This window comes from Lynx rufus, unplaced genomic scaffold (assembly GCF_022079265.1).
Source record: "Lynx rufus isolate CCGP_SWC_20201006 ecotype Redwood Valley unplaced genomic scaffold, mLynRuf1.p SCAF_34, whole genome shotgun sequence".
Taxonomy (NCBI): Eukaryota; Metazoa; Chordata; class Mammalia; order Carnivora; family Felidae; genus Lynx; species Lynx rufus.
In genome coordinates this window covers 3,165,857-3,181,859 of record NW_025814850.1, presented here as the reverse complement: position 1 = coordinate 3,181,859, position 16,003 = coordinate 3,165,857, and the positions used below count along the sequence as shown (strand labels likewise).

Genomic DNA, 16,003 nt, shown 5'->3' with positions numbered 1-16,003 from the left:
ATAGTTAAGTGCTGTACCAGTGTCCTTCATAATTCTTTGCTTAAAAGTATGTGATTTTTTTTTTCATTGCTGCAGATCCGCCAATCATGACTTCCACATCAGTTCCTCTTGACAATTCTATCACATTTCCAACAACACTGGGAAGCCCCACCTCCTCCCTCCATCTGCTACCTTGCCCTTCTCGCGTCACTGCTCTAATATGTCTGAGTCTTTGCTCATGCTGTGCCTTCCACCTGGAATGCGCCTCCCTGTCCCCACCACTGCCTATAAAGCCCGAATCCATCTGTGAGACATAGTTCCAGTGGTACCATTCTAGGAAACCTTCCTGATGCTCCAGGAAGTAGCCACCTCCCTTCTCAGAGCTCCCAGCCACACCTCCAGGATAGCCTGTCATACACTGTCGCCTTCTAGACCAAGGACTCCCCAGAGTAGGGTGATCTGTTTCCTGAGTACCTGCCACCATAGGACATGCTAAAAATATATTTGTTGAATGAATGAATGAATGAGCAAACAAAAAAACATATTGTGAGAGTCTGAAAGGCTTAATATGAAGTCGGTCCCCTAGACCAAAGTGGGAAGGATGGAAGCCGGGAGTCCACATGAGGCTCCAGGGCTGACTCCTTCCCTCTCCCTGCCTCTCAGCTGGATGTCCGATGTTAGGTGGGGTGGCCTATCCACAGCAGATGAACTCAGGGGTGTCAGCTGAACACCCCACCCCACCCCACCCAGGGAGCCAACCAGGCATGCACCTGCCCCCGGGTGGCTACGTACCGGGGAGAAGGGGGGCACCTGGAGGCCGCACAGGAAAGAAGAGGGGGTTAGATGGATACAAGGGAGGGTCTCACTGACCCAGAAACACCCTACTTATCCCAGACCACCCAGACTCCAGTTTCTAAGTGCCCATCCCTAGAAGGCTTCTTAACACACCCATCTCCCAAACCCTGCTTGAGGCCCTTACTGTGGTCCCCAATGCCAGGCTGTCCCTCCCACCACCCCCAAGGGCCAGGGGCAGGGCTGGCCGGGTACAGAAGTCCAGGGGTGAATTCTCTATTCTCCCTGCCACCCTGCAATGGGACGCACATACTTGATGGTCAGGTGGCGACTCTTGGGCTGAGGAGGCAAGGCCGAGGGTGGACCCTTGCTGAGATCTTCCACCGACTGCTCCAGGGGCTTGCTCTTCTCTGAGCTGGGGACCCCGTTGTCTGTGCTTTCCATGTCATACCTGCAGGGATTAGAGCGGAGCTGGAGGCCAACACTGCAGAAGCACTTAAGAGAGGGGTGGGGGAAACTGAGGGGACAGACGAATGTGCAAGAGAGATTAGAGGCTGGGAGGTAGAGGCTGTGTTCTCAGCACTGTGCTGGGCAGACTAGGGGACAAGAGAATGGTGGAACAGAAGAGGAAGCCACCCAAGTCCCAGCTGGCCACCCCAGGCCACGTCCCTCCATATCCATGCAGGCCCTTAGGAAGGGGTACTGCCCACTGTGCAGGGTGTGGTTTGTGTGAAGCCAGGGTGGACTCAGGCTGCACTGCTTAGACGTGGCCCAAGGAGTGGATGAGGTGCAGGGAAGCAGGGATCAGGGCTCTGAGGAGCAGCATGAGGACTGGAGCAGGGGGGCTTACGTGACGGAGCACTGGGCAAAGGCCAGGTACTCGAGGAGCACATCCAGGCCGCGGTTCTCCTCGTTGAGGAATTCTTCCACCCACCTGCAGGGCACAGGGCTCCCTGAGTTCCAGCCAGGAGGGAGGTCCTGCCCAGAGTGGGCACAGAACAGGCACAGCCAGGGCTCCAGCACGGCTTCCCCCGTCCCCAGGAAGACACCAACCAGCCCAACCTCAGAAGACCCAGTGATGTTAGGAGATGCTAGGGGGCTCAGGTAGGACCCATGGCCCAGCCACGCCTCAAGGGGTGAGCAGAGAGGAGGCCGGGAAGCTGTCCTGGACACCCAACCCAGAAGTGGCCTACAGGCACAGCCTACGCAGGGGTGGGGGGACAAGAGGGACAGGGGAATAGCAAGGGGAAGCCCCAGGGGCTGTCTGGAGGCAGAGATCTCCCTGGCCCCCAAGCAGGAAATCTGAGCCCTCGCTCACCCAATGTGGTTTGTCCTCAGGGAGATCTCCAGCTCCCGCAGCACCTGCGTGGACTCCTGAACTCGCCTCTTAAACTGGGGGCCAAGGACAGGAAAGTCTGGTGGGTGACGTCTGGGCTTCCCACAGGCCCACTGAGCCCCAAGGCAGCAAGTCAGCAGCCCCCGCCCTCCCCCTACCACTGGCCTTTCACGTTCAGCCTCCCCCACCACCCCCACATACCTGCCCAGCAGAATAAGCATTCTCAGGCTACTCCTAGCCCCATACACAGGCCCACAGGGTGCACGCTCATTCCTCCACACACAGACATGTGGCATGCTTGCGCACGCGCGCACACACACACACAGCCATAGGGTACGCACACATTCAAATATGGATACCCTGGCTGTACACACACACATACTCATCCACATACAAGCACCCTGGGTACACAGATATAAGACACCCATACATCCGCATACAGACACATGGGGCGCACACACACACACTGCACAAATACGCACAAGTGGACCCACAAGTGGATGTAAACACATGCAGAATATGCAGAGGAACGTGGAAAAAGTACATGCCCGCAGCCCTCCCAGTCCCCTAAAAATATGCACACGCATTCATACGTGTGCCCACACAAGCCCACCAAAAAGTTTACACACACAGTTATTCTAGCTGCCCAGAGCTTGGAAGGTGTAGGGGGAAAGGGACAGAGAAAAAGGGGGAGACATATACCCCCAGGTTAGACATCCAGTCCGCTGCTACCTTTCGGCCGACCCCACCGGTTTCCAGGTAGCTCTTCAGCTTCTGGATATAGGCTGTGGGAGGGTTCTTGACTTGAAACCGCTCCTGGGGAGACGGAACAGGATGTACAGGGAGCCAGCCAGAGCCACCCCGGGGCAAATGACCAGCCCTTGCCCCAGAATCCCATTCTCAGCTCTGACCCCAGGTCCCAGGCTATCTTAGGACCCCTCTGAAATACCAAAGATATCACCAAACAACCCACCAGGTCATTAAAAGACCCCGGTCCCAGACCTAGCCTTCACTCCTCACTATGGCCTCATAAGCCACAGCCCTAGCACAGCGCCCCCCCCCCCACTCCACCCCCACCGGTGGAGTTTGGAGGGGTCATTTCTGCCGCACAACCCACCACGCTGGGGGTGGGGAGGAGGACTCAGACCTGCCAGTAGGTGGGACCTTCCCAGGCCCTGCACTCCCTGGGAGTCCAGGGAGGAAGAACGCTCTGAGGGCCCCTTCCCCACGGCTCCTCCCCAGCTGTCCCATTTACCTGTGCTGGTAGGTGTCTGTGTGTGCTTATCTCCAGTGCTCAACAAAGCAACTCCTAACTCCCCTGCCCCACCCAGGGCTCCAACAGCCACTCACACAAAGAAGCAGGGGCCACATCAGAGGCCCCCTACCCAGAGGAGCTCCCATCCTTCCCAGCCCAGATCCTTTAGGACTCCCGCTTTTCCCAGGCCCTTGAGCCCCCAGCCTGAGATACCAGGCCAAGTGGCAGAGACCTCCACAGCAGCCTGAGAGCCTCTAGAAGCAGCTCCCCATCCTCCCCACACGGCCCAGCCTTTGCCCCCCAGACTCCCGCACAGCCTGCTCATCCCATTCCGGTCCATTAGCAGGAGCCAAAGGCCCAGCCCTGGCTCCCAGGGGAGGCTCCCTGCTCCCCAACTCCCCACCCCCAGCCTCCTTCCCTCACTGAATCACTGCAGCAGCCAGGCCCCACCCTGGCTTAGCAGTGGGAGAGGGGTCTTCCCTGCTACCCCGGAGAGCGGCCCTGGAAGCTGGAGAGGCAGGGGCAGCCAGTGAGCCATGAAGATGGCAACCCCAGGTGCCTGGCTGAGCACCAGAAGCCAGGAGTTCTATTTCTCGCTCGGCCACTTGGGAACTGGTTACCTTTGGGTTGTTGCTTGGTTGACTGCAGCTCCTCCGGGCCCGAGGGAAAGAAGGACAGGGATCCTGCCCCTTCCTCCCCACCTCCCATGGGGTCAAAGATGCCCAACCCTGGGGTTGCCCCCCTATCTTCCACAGCCCAGAGCTGGAGGGTCAACAGATGCTGCTCCGGGAAGCTCAGCAAGGAGGTGGGTGACAGCAAGGAGGTGATGAGCCCCTGCCAGCACTTCATAGGGCAGACCCAGCCCAGCTAGGGACTCATAAGGTCCCCGGGGAGGCCCATGTTCAAGGGAGGGTGGTTGCAGAGTCTTGAAGACACCCCCAGCACCCTCTGCAGATGCGACACAGGCCTCTGGGCAGAGTCTTGGCCCGATGGGCAGCATGGCAGTGCCCCCTCTCCTGCCAGCACCCCCCCTCCCCCCCAGCCAGTCAGGGCAGGGCATCCTGAGGCCAGAAGGGGCCTGGTACCCACCTGGTCACAAATGAGCTCCCACTTCTTCTCGTTGTCATACTGGCTCAGCAGCTGCACCTTGTCCGGGGGCAAGTTCATGCAGTTCTGGAGAGGGGAAGGACAAGATAATGACCCTGAGCCTGGGGTCCCGATGCAAGGGGCAAGGGAGCACAGGCATTTTCAGGGAAGCCACCAAGGGGCAGCTCCCTAGCAGATCTGTCATACACACGAATCCCTGTCACCCCAGGAGATAAGTAGCATTAGCCGATGAGAAAACCGAGGCCCAAAGATACAACACCTTGCCCTAGGCCCCAAAGCTAGAAAGTGACACTGGGATTTGACCCTGAGTCGGCCTGGCTCCAGGGCCTGGGCTCCGTCTTCCACACACCCCCTCCCTGGCATGTCTCCCCCGGCGGTGAGAGCGTGGGTTCTCAGCCTGACTTCCTGGGACCTTGGGCATTTTTTGACTCACTTCCCCACGTGCAATAAGGGGGAAAGTCAACTCTTCTTCCATTTGAGTGGGAAGCTAACAGGGGACCCAGTTCCAGCCGGGCCCAAGTGTGGCCAGTCTCGGACTCTGCCCCACCCCTGTGTGCCAGCCGACACCATCCAGACTGTATGCAGTCCTGGCCCAGGGCACCAGTGTCTCACAAACAGCAGAAAACCTCTCACAAGGATGGCAACAGCGGTCTCCTCCTTAGCCCTGTCCAGCCCCCTCCCTCCTCATCACTTCTGGAAGGAGGACATGGGGACGGGCCAAGGGAGCTACAGTCAGACAGGCAGGGAATTCCTAGCAGGTGCATCACGGCTACAGGGCACAGGGGGATTCCTGGGGAAGGTCACCCAGACATAGGAACTGGAGACAGCAGCCAGCATGCTGGGTCTGTGGTGCCGGTGGCCCAGGCTGGGACTCCCCTCAGGAGCTAAGAAAGGTCAGCATTGCTCTGCCCGATCCTCCAGTCACAGACGTGCCTGTCAAGCTCCTCCCTCACAGGGCAAGTATAGGATCTTGCCTGGTGCTGCCTGCACTAAGGGTTCCCTGGCCCCCCCGAACTTGGCATGTCTTCCTAACAGACCCAGAAGATGATGCCAGTTTACCCCAATTCACTGAACCCCAGGTTTAAAGAGGGTCTACTATGTGTCAGGCCCCAAAAGATAGTTCTTGCCCTCAAGGAGCCCCATCTCTGCTGGGGAGGTGGGAGTCCCCAGGAATCCCCAGCCCAGAGTCAAAAGGCCCCCGTCACCAGCTCTGGTGGCTCAGACTACACGTCCTCAGTCACATGGCCCTGAGAGGAGGCCACAGCTGGAGCAAAGAGAGGGCCACACCCACCCGGGGCGCCTCAGCCAGCTTCCTCTCTGGGGTGCTGGGCTTCATTCTGGGGCTCTGGCCAGAACTCACCCCTCCAAAAAAAATCACTGCCTTAGGTCAGCCCCAGACAACAGGAAACTGGGTGCTCTCAGCCCCCATTGCTCAAGCTTTCCGGCTGAGGCCCCACTTGAGAGGTGAAGCTGCCTATCCCCCAGGCCCCCCAGGCCGGCTGGGGATGGGGATACGTCATTCTTCTCCCCATTGCAAAAGCGAGCCCCTGGATTGAGGAAACCACTGCTGTCTCATCTGCTGCCTTTCCCCAACCCACCAACAGCCAGTATAGCCCCCGCCACTACAGGAGACACTGCCTGGGAAGGGCCCCTGGAGCTGAGGCAAGGGCCCCTGGGACCATTCTCTCTCTCTGCCTTTCTTTCTCCTTGGTCTCTCCAGATCCTGATCACAGAGATCCAGGGTGGGGCAGAGCAGAGGGGAGCCAAGGCCGAGGGGGAAGGAGGGAGCAGGAAGGCAGGCAACGCAGAGAAACTGGAACAGTGGCCAACCCAGAGAAGGGAGGTGGTGGCAGGGAAGGGGGACGAGGAGGAATGAGGCGACGGCTGAGCCCCAGCACCTGAGCCTTACAGGGGACAGCCGCTTCCCAACACGGGTCTTTCCAGGCCCTCGCCCACTCCAGGGACCTGTTTGGTTCCTGGAATGGTCCCAGTGGCACTTCTAGAGGCAGCGACCAGTCATAGTCAAAATAGTGACCCCAACAAATGTGGGCGCCAGCTCTGCCCGGATGCTCACCCTGCCCGGCACCGCTCTGAGCCCTCCACGAGGGTGACGTCCTCACCACCACACACCCTCATCCCCATCTCACAGGTGCAAGTACAGATTAGTTTAGTGACCTGCCCAAGGTTACAAAACCAGAGAGTGGGGAGCGGGGCTGGCTTCGAGCCCAGAGCTGACTCTGAAGCAGCGCCCTGGCCCACTCCCCGCGGGGGGCAGCCCCATGGTTATTACTGGGGAGGAAAAGGCCTCTGCTGTGGGGTACACCTGTCCCGGCAGTGGTGGAGGGCACAGCACCCCTTGTCCCCTTCCCCACCTGGGCGTGCTCAAGCCCCCGAGGCTACGTGCCAGCCTGCCAGACGGGCTAAATTTAGGCTCGGAAATCAGAAATAGCTCTGACAGCGCCGAGCACTAATTAGCAGCTGTTCCTCGGCTGTGCCCACCGAGGAGACGGTACCCTAAGGAGCAAGAGAGGAACCAGAGGGTGCCACTGACTCGGGGTGGAGGGAAGGCGTCCTGGAACACGGCAACAGACCCCAGACCCGGGGCCCTCAGCAAGGAGGCAGCACCATGGGAGAGAAGTAGATGAGGCTGGCTGACACCGCTCGAAAGGGACAGGCAAGGACACGGAGGTCCAGGGGTGGGGAGGAGGGACACTTGCCTCCCGTAAGGGGACACGGGGAGAGGAAGCTGTGAGGCGGAAGAACCCACACTGGATCCTGGAGAGCCAGGCCCTGGGCTCACCTAGCCCAACAACTTCATCTCCTTGAGCCTCAGCTTCCTTCTCCATAAAATGGGCACACTTCCCTTCTGCCTCCCAGCTCCCAGAGCTCCCAGGAATACCCAGTGAGAAGCTGGGTTTTGATGTAATAATACTCTGCAGTGACACACGCTGTTAAGAGGCATTTCACAGACTGGGGGCTGGGGGAGGAGTCTGTTGAAGACCCCAAGGAGAGGGATGGTGTGGTGAGCAGAAGTTTGTGAAAACATCCAGATAAAACAGACCTGTCTCCAGTGCTTGGCCAACAATGAACTGACCCTTCAGCTCCCCTCTCCTTGCTGCCCTTAATGCTTTGGCTCCAGGAAGAGACAGGTAAGATCCATCTTTGAAGGTGTGGCCAAGAAAAGGAGCTGATTCCCCAGTCTTTCCACTAGAATGTGTAGACATCATTCTCCCTCCCTGCCGCGACCTCTCCAGGTGCCAGAGGGGCCCTCAGCCTCGCTCACCCAAGACCAGCCCCTTGCAAGCTTCTGGCGTACTCCTTCAACAATGCCCCTCCCCCCTCCCGCCACCGCTGACATCTGGAGAGGTGTCCCTGGTGACTGAAGGGGTTCTGTCTGCGTCTGGACACAACCACACCCTCCCGTTTCACTTTCAGTTTGAACTGAGACTGTCCCAACCCACCTGCCCACCCTCTCCTCATGACGTGTGGCCCTTTGAGTCCCAGAATGCCCTTGAACTTGGGTACCAAGCCCAGTCTCAGACCAGCCACACAGAGGCTCCACAGCCTGATGGGCCCAGAAGCCAAGAAGTGTCTCCATCCACCACCTCTACATGGTCTTGGCCTTTGTCTTAGAGCTCTTAGCGCGTCTCCAAAGGCAATCAATCAATGTTTCAAAGTTCCAGTAGGTAGATTTTCTGGGGCTATTAGAGACAATCCCTGACTTAGAGGAGGGCTCTGGGTGACTAGTCCCAGGATTAGGTGCTGAGAGTCCCAAAAAGCTCATGGCTTCTCCCGTCAGGGTTGAAGGGTCCCCATGGCAGGGACAAGGGCAAGCCAGGTGGGAGCCAGGACAGCAGGCACTGCCCATACAATCCAGGCTAGTAGGAGAATTACAGCAACAATAATAATGATAAATATTCCCCAAACATCCCATTCCGTGCTAAGTGCCATTCTAGGTGCTTTATATCTACTGACTCATTTAAACCTCAGAAAAGAAGCTGACACAGTAAATGCTATTGTGATCCCCATTTCACAAATGGGAAACTAAGGCATGGAGCAATTAAGTCATTTGTCTGAGGTGACCTAGCTGGCAAGCTGGTAAGAAGACTGTGTTTCCTTGGAAGAAAGAGCACTGAAGGCGGTGAGAAATGTGGGTCCCGGACCCCCAGGGGTCTTCTGCAGACAGACTGGCCCCAGTCCCCCTGTCTGAGGAACCAGGAACAGCCAGCCCCATTTCCTGCCACCCAGCACCCTACGCTTCCTGTTGTTGCCCACACTGAGCTCTTACTCACTGGGGAACCCCCCCCTCCCAGTACACCGTCTCTCAGAGGGAAGTGGAGGCCTCCCCACCCCCTCCCCATGTGCACACAGCTACCGTTAGCACCACCACTGCCCCACCCTCCAGGAGAGGTGGGCCCTCCCTCTCGTGGTTTCCGGCCACCAGGCAAGTTTTCGGTCTAGGCCCTGCTGTGGCTGCCCTGCATGATGGCAGCTAAGGGCAGCCTGGCCTGTGATGGCTAAAGTTGGCAACCTTGGTTGGTCTTGGTAATGGAGGTGGGTACAGGGGAAAGGCACAGGCTAGAAGGGCCTAGGAGGCCTCCAATATGAAGAGGACTCTCTCCACTCCAATGTCATTCCCTTCCTCACAGTGGGGGAGAGTTTCTGGAGCACTCGCCCTGTGTCAGGCACACTCTCAGTAATCCTTCAACGACCCTAGGAGGCCAGCATATACTACTGGTATTCTCTTTCTACACGTGGGGAAAACTGAAGTTCAGAGAGGTTAAGTAACTTGCTCAAGGTCATCCAGGTAGGAAGCGGCAAAGACAAAACCCACCCCCTGACTTAATGACCCCGAAGCTCAGGAAGCTATTCTGCCCTTCCCTTGAGCAACCCCGGCCCCTCCCAGAGGCGGGGAGGACCGAGCCACCTTCCAGGGTTCCATGTCCTCAGGAAAAATGCAGAGGTAGCCCCCAGGGCAGCCCCATCTGCTCCTGCCCATCTCACCCAGCTCTTTGCCAACTGGCCCCAGATGTCCCTGTGAATCATGCCTACCACATCCCTGGGTTTCCAGGGTCGACATGTGCCAGCCCCGCCTGCTAAGAATGTCGCCCCACAGCCCCTATCCGGCCCGATATCTGCCCACATGGCCACAGCCCCATTGGGATCCGCCATGTGAGACACCCCAGAGATGAAAGGTACAGCCCCCCTGTAGCTTCCCGTTTCCAAACTTCATCCGCCTCACTCCAGAGAAGGGAGCTGGCCAACAAAATGGAGACAGAATGGATTCTACTCCTGCTCCTCAGGGAAGGGGTCCAGCTGAAAGCAGGATTCCCAGGGTCCACATGCTGCTGGAGGCTGTCCTGACCTCCCCACACAGCCTCACCAAATGTCCACATCCCTAGGCACTTGCTAAGGGCAGCCCAGGGTGCTAGGCCCCATCAGGCAAACTCCTCTCCAAACGGTTCAGTCTCCGTGTGGATCAGCATCACTCTCGGCCTCAAGCACAACATCCCGGGCACCTTCCCTTGGTCCCTTGGCCCCAAGGTTACAGGCTCCTCTCTGACCAGACAGATCAGCGGTATCCAATGCCTGGCCATAAGCACAGAACTTCTGGACGGCCTGGAAAGAGTGCCTTGCCAACCCAAACCCTGATCCTTACAGGGGAAGGTCTGCAAGCAAGACATGAGCCTTGGGCATGGCCTAAGAGAGGCAAGAGCTTGATGTCTGGCCAGCTGGTTTTCCCACCATTCCAGCAGGCCCATGTCGCTGGGCAGCCATCGCTCCTCCACTGTTGCTAAGGCAGCAGCAGGAAACCCTGGCCAACCTGCTCTTTCTCCCCACCCCCATTTTAAGCAGGGGCACCTCTCGCTCACAGCCTCCTTAGAAAAGTAGCCCCCCAACACCCTTGCATGGGAGAAAGGCCACTGTGGGGAAAGGGAGAGCAAGCTTCATCTCCTATCTGGCCATAAGCCTTGGTGGAGACGCCCTTCACCCACACATGGGTCCCGCATCCAAGAGCCAAGGAGTGGTTTGGGGTTGCAGGATCCTACCCACCAGGTCCACCAGGGACCAAAGGGTTTTGTTTAAGCGAAAGGAAGAGGTTCCCTGGGGCTATGTGACTATATCCAAAGGGGAGGGCGATGCTTTTCCCATCAAGACTCAGGGATCCCTGGGGGTGGTGGGTTCATCACTCTGGGCAGTCTGAGCCTCTTTCTCCACTTACACATTCACTAAGGACCAGACTCAGCTCCGGCCATGGAGGCAGTGCTCTGATGGAGGCGCACCCTGCATGACCCGTTGCCAGGCCTGTGGGTTTAGCCAAATACTTGGCCCAGGCAGCTGCAGGCAGCGGCCAAGGCTATCACCCCAGGGCGGGGCTCATGCCCTTGTTGGTGGGGAGTGAGGGGAGCCAGGTTCTTAGTCAAGTGACCTTGGGTTGGGTGAGTTCTGCCCACAGAAGACAAGGGACAGGCTGCTCCTTCCCCAGAAAGAAGGCCAAGTATAAACACACTGGGGTTCCTGGGAGCCGGGATGGGAAGTTGAGCCCCATTGGGTGCTGCTGCCCTAGATTTCTATCCAGCTACCGCTGCCTTCTCCATGAAGACACCCTCTAAGACCCATCCCTGGGCCTCCGCCCTCCACACCCTGGTACTCAGGGACTCCCAATGGCATTTAGCATCAGGCTCAGCCAATCAGAGCGAAGGCCAAAACACAAGCAGGGCACTCAGGAACTACACATGCATCAGAGCCTCACCATTTGACTTTTGGATTTCCCAGTGGTCTGAATTATTCACACAGCTCCTCCCCATTAGCGTGTGTATGATAGAGACCGCACCTCACCCTGAGAGCCTGTCCCACCCCTGTCCACAGACAGACACACACTTGGGGGGAAAGAGAGACCCATATCCCCCCCCTCACAAGGCTGGCAGGGGTCCAGGGATCCACCACCAACTCAGGCTCCCCAGATGGTCCCCCAGAGACTGTCTCTCTTCATTCTGCCCCCTCCCCCATCTGCTCAGCTCAGCTGAGCTTTGCGCAGGCCATGGGTTTGAGGAAGGGAGAGCAGGTGGAGAGATGAGGGAAACAGGGCCTAGCCTGGTGTGAGGTGTCCCTCAGAGTCCCTCCCTCTCCCCTAATCAAGCAAGGTGTCTTCGCAAGGATAGACCAGACCCCGCCCCACCCCATAGCTCCCCCAGACCCCTCTTAGCCTTCCTGCTGGGAGGGGGCAGCCAAGATTTCCAGGAACTATCATGAAGGGCCATACAGAGGATCTGGTAAGTACGGCCTAATAACAGGCCAAGGGAGGGGAAATGATGTCAAGGAGGTGGAGGGGACAAAGAATTGAGTGCTGCCACAAGCCAGCATTGCTCTATTGCCCGCACCTCCCTTGCTGCCCGCCGCCCCCCCCAGACCTGCAGTGCCAGCCTGCTTAGACTGAGAAGTGCCCCCTGGGAAAAAGCACAGCGTGGCCTCATTCGCCTGTCACCCAGAGTCCAGCAAGGGAGCTGACAGCAGACAGGCCACCAGGCAATTAGTTAGAGAAAGGAGCCTGGGACAGGGCTGAGACAGGGAGAGGGAAGTGAGAATGAGTGGCCCTTCCCCCTCCCTACTTCTGCCTTGCACCAGGTCTTAGGGAGCCCTGATTTTGCTCTGGAGCCCCTCCCCAAACACATCCTGACTGTCTCCAGGCTCAGCCAGAGCTGATGGCTTCCTCCCCAGTGACCTAGTCTCCAAGCCCCCCAATTCCTCCAGCAGGTGATAGTGGGGAAGGTGGGGAGGGGGGGGATGCTTCCAGACTTTTTGTACCACCCCAAGCCAGAGTGACCAACCCATCCTGACCCCGCCCGCCCTTCCTACCCTTAATCCCCTCAGTGGGCTGGAGGAAATGCCCAAGATAAGGACCCACAGGCAATCTCTCCTGGACATGCAGGGGGTGAGAGATACAGACACCTCCTCTGCGTGATCTGAGGACTCAGCTCCCAGCAACCCAGGCACCAACAAATCAGGACCAAACACCTGAACTCGGTCTCCAGCCCCCAGGACATTAAAATGTCACCCTTCCATCTTTGGCCCTAAGGAAAAGCAGATGTTCCACGACCCTCGCCTGGTGGCCGGGCCTGCGTCCAGAGCGGAAGGGGCCGCCCCAGGACCCCCCTTGCGTGCTAGGCTCCCAACTTCCTCGCAGGACATTTCTGTTTAGACCTTTAGACCCAGGAGTGCTGGGGAAGGGGGTGTCTTGGGGAGGCAGACTGGGCGACTGCAGAAGAAAGTTTTGGGGGGAGAGTGCTAAGTCACTCTGAAAGAAGCCACTGTCACTCCCACCCCCTGTAGGGGCCAGCCACTGGGCCGGGGATCTCCAAGCGGTACCTGAGCCCCCGGGGGCGGGGACGCGTGCCGAACCCCAGCCGCCCCCCGCCCGCGCCCAGAGCGCGACAGATCACACTCACCAGAACCCTGTTAAACCTCTCCTCCAGCTCCCGGGCCGCGGGCATCGGCTGCTTGGGCGCCGCGGGCTGCTTGGGGGACGGCGCGGCGGAGCCCGCGGGCTGCTCCGCGCTGCCTGCCGCGTTGCCCATGGTGGTCCCCACCCAGTCGGCCAGGCGCCTCCAGCCTCGGAAATCCAGCTTTCCGGGGGACCGGGGACGAGGCTCCCGGCCTGGGGGGCGAGCAGGGCAGAGGCTGGCGGCGGCGGCGGCGCGGCTCGGCTCCGCGGCGCTCGGCTCAGCTGCGCGCAAGGGCCGGGGCGCGGCGTCCCATCGGGGCGGCCCCGTCCGAGGAGCCGGGCGGCGAGCTGCGGGGTGGGGGGAGGAAGTCAGGCTGCAGGCCGCGGGGGACAGAGGGCTGGGCCGGGGGCAGGAAGCTGCGGCGCGGGCTCCCCCCTCGGCGATTTTCTAACTTCTGCTGTCGCTCCCCGAGCGCGCAAACCGCATTTCGCCGCCGCCGCTACGCACCCTGCCCCCGGGGGGCGGGCTGGAGGGAGGGGGCGGGCGCCGGGAGCCGGCCGGGGGTCCGCCGCAGCCATGGCGCTGCGCGGAGGGGGCCGGCGACCCGCTTCACCTGCCGCAGAGGGGGCGGCGGGCGCCGTTTCACCTGCCGGAGCGGGAGGCGGCCGAGGCGAGGCAGAGGCGGCGGCGCGCGCGGCGGCGCCTCCGGGTCCTAGAACCGCATGCTCCCTCTCTTCCGAGCCGGGGATCGGCGGGGTCTGGGTGAGGGGGGGTCACGGCCTGGGAGTCGGAGGGGGCAAACCTCCGGGAGTCGGAGGGGGCAAACCTCCTTGCCGAGGATGCCAGCGACTGCGTGCTCGGCTTGGAGACCCATGACGGTGCGGCGTTGGGGCGCAAGGGCTGGGTCCCCCTCTCGGATTCTGGACTGAGAAGGTGGGAACCCCCTTCCAGGCCCCCTACCCCTTGTTTCTCCCCTCATCTGTTTGGTCCAGAGAGGAGCTGAGGATCAGAGGGAACCATCTGCAAACGAGAGCCCCAAAGCATGGCGAGGAGCGCAGATCCAGGCCAACCGAGACCCCCGGACCTGTCCCACCCTGGACCAACTCTGCGCCCATACCGACATCCCCAGGGTTTTATAACGAGGGCGCCTATGGGAAAAGGCAAGGTACGGGAATCTGGGGACCACCAAGGCGGTCTCAAGGAGAAGCGCAGGGGTTGGGGAACAGAGGATTAAAGCCAGTATCCAGGCTGAGAAAGGAGCAGGCTCCGCAGAGGAGAAAAAAAATATCTCCTTGACGCTGTCCCCTCCAGGGACGTAGGGTGGCCTCTCACCTTGGTGAATAACAATCCCTGAAGTCTAGCAATTACAGAAATGCTTCCAGAGGTCTTCTTTCATTCATCCCTACAGTGACTGGGGAAGGTAGGTATTGACATCTTCATTTAGAGATGGGAAAACAGACTCAGGGTGGTTAGTTGACTTGCCCAAGGGCACACAACTAATAAAGGTCAGAAACAGCCCTACTCTCTGCACACCTTCAAAATCCACACTGCCTTGGAGCTGCTGCCCTAGCCCCCACTGCCCCTCTCATCCAGGGTGGGCCAGAAAGGTGAGTGAGTATTGGGAGGACTATAGAACCCCAGCTCTGAGACACAATCTCCAACCTGTATTTGAGGCCCTTCTCCCTCAGTTCCTCTTATTGTTCCCCATCGAATCTGTGGAGATCCCGAGCTGCCCCTCCCTGCACTTCCAAAACATTGAGGATGGAGGGCCCACTACATGAGGCCTGGATTTTCTCTAGGCCAGGCCAGAGGCCATAAGTGTCCCTTCCCCTTATAGCTTCCTCTTCCTTCTACCTTCCCTTTCACATGCAGAACCACTGACAAATTTCAGCAGGAGCTGGGAAATTTACCTAATTTTAAGGAAGGCCCTGGGATGAGACAGCCCCTTCCCCCAGACTGACCTGATTTAAGTGCTTCTTCTGCCAAGGTCACCAGCACGTCTGGTGGGTGAGAGATGTGGTTACTTATTTCATGTTCCAGCCAGGGACGCACAGGTAAGACAAAGCAGGATTTTCCTGGAACCTGCTACCAAGGTGATCCATTCTGTGCCCGCTACCCTTATCCTCAGCTGACCTGGGGTTCTTGCTCTTGACATTAGCTAGGACATCTTTTTTTATTTCTTTTTAAAGAATTTAGTCCCTGATCCCCTCAATGCTTGTCCCTTTCCTTTTAACAACAAACCTTTAATTTACACTAGCTGTGTGCCCAGCACTGTGTTCACTCCTGTTGATTCAGTGGCAGATGAAAAGAGTCCCCATTATTAGACTGCTCACAGCCTAGCAAGGGACAGACTCCAAACACATCTGGGAGAGTAACTACCATCAGGCAGACTGGTAGCAGGTGTTCATGCTTCCCCTTGCCCAGAACTACTTCTTCCGGTAGGTAAGAGAAGGATGGGAGTTGTGCGCTGCAACTGAAAATCCGAGCAGGGTGGGGAGCCTCTAATGAAGTAGTTGCCAGCCTAAGCCCTCCATTCCTGGGGATGCTCTGGCCATTGCCAACCACTGCCACCCAAGGCCTGGTGGAAACAAGGGTAAGCTACATAGAACCTCTTACGTGGAAAATTATGAACTCAACAAGCCTACATTCTGTCTCGCGCGCGCTGATCAGAAATGTGAGGCACAAAAAAAGGGAGAGCATTGAATCAATGATTACCTAATAAATTTGGTTGGCTTGGCAGGAAGTATCTTTCCAATCGTGGTCCACAGAGGAGGAAATCCTAGAAGGGAGGCTTGGTGAAGTTTGGAACCAATGCTTTGGTGGATCTGTGCTTCCACCTGCTGGACGTAGGAGGTATGACAGCCAAGACAGGGCGAGGCCTCCAGAAGTGATGGAGATGGAGTCACAGCGTGGGTGACATTTCTAGACTGTTGTGGCCTTGTCACCTCCGATGGAGAAATTGTGCTGTCACTGGGGACACTCAGAGCTTAGATGACTGAGCAGGTCTCCCCAGGAATCTTCCTCCCTCTGCCTGATGACCATTACTCATCGAGCGCCTCTTCAAATTAAAAAAAAATTTTTTTTTAGGGA

At 58.3% G+C, this 16,003-nt stretch overlaps 1 protein-coding gene and 1 long non-coding RNA gene across 3 annotated transcripts in view; one reads left to right on the top strand and one right to left on the bottom strand.

The window, feature by feature from the left end:
* The window catches only part of FMNL1 (formin like 1), a 25,472-nt gene extending 12,124 nt beyond the window's left edge, over positions 1–13,348 (bottom strand). Inside the window, exons 1-6 of one of the 2 annotated variants that reach the window (XM_047093279.1) lie at positions 12,917–13,348; positions 4,452–4,535; positions 2,810–2,923; positions 2,090–2,163; positions 1,622–1,705; positions 1,085–1,222 (exon numbers count right to left, since the gene is read on the bottom strand). In XM_047093279.1, coding sequence (XP_046949235.1) covers positions 1,085–1,222; positions 1,622–1,705; positions 2,090–2,163; positions 2,810–2,923; positions 4,452–4,535; positions 12,917–13,045 — 623 coding nt within the window. In that variant the 5' untranslated portion in view covers positions 13,046–13,348. The remainder of the gene's footprint in view (positions 1–1,084; positions 1,223–1,621; positions 1,706–2,089; positions 2,164–2,809; positions 2,924–4,451; positions 4,536–12,916) is intronic. The other variant, XM_047093280.1, reaches the window with a different exon arrangement.
* Positions 11,334–16,003, top strand: LOC124522089 (uncharacterized). The gene is made up of 2 exons (XR_006964673.1): positions 11,334–11,743; positions 13,906–16,003. It is a non-coding gene; the product is annotated as an uncharacterized LOC124522089 (long non-coding RNA).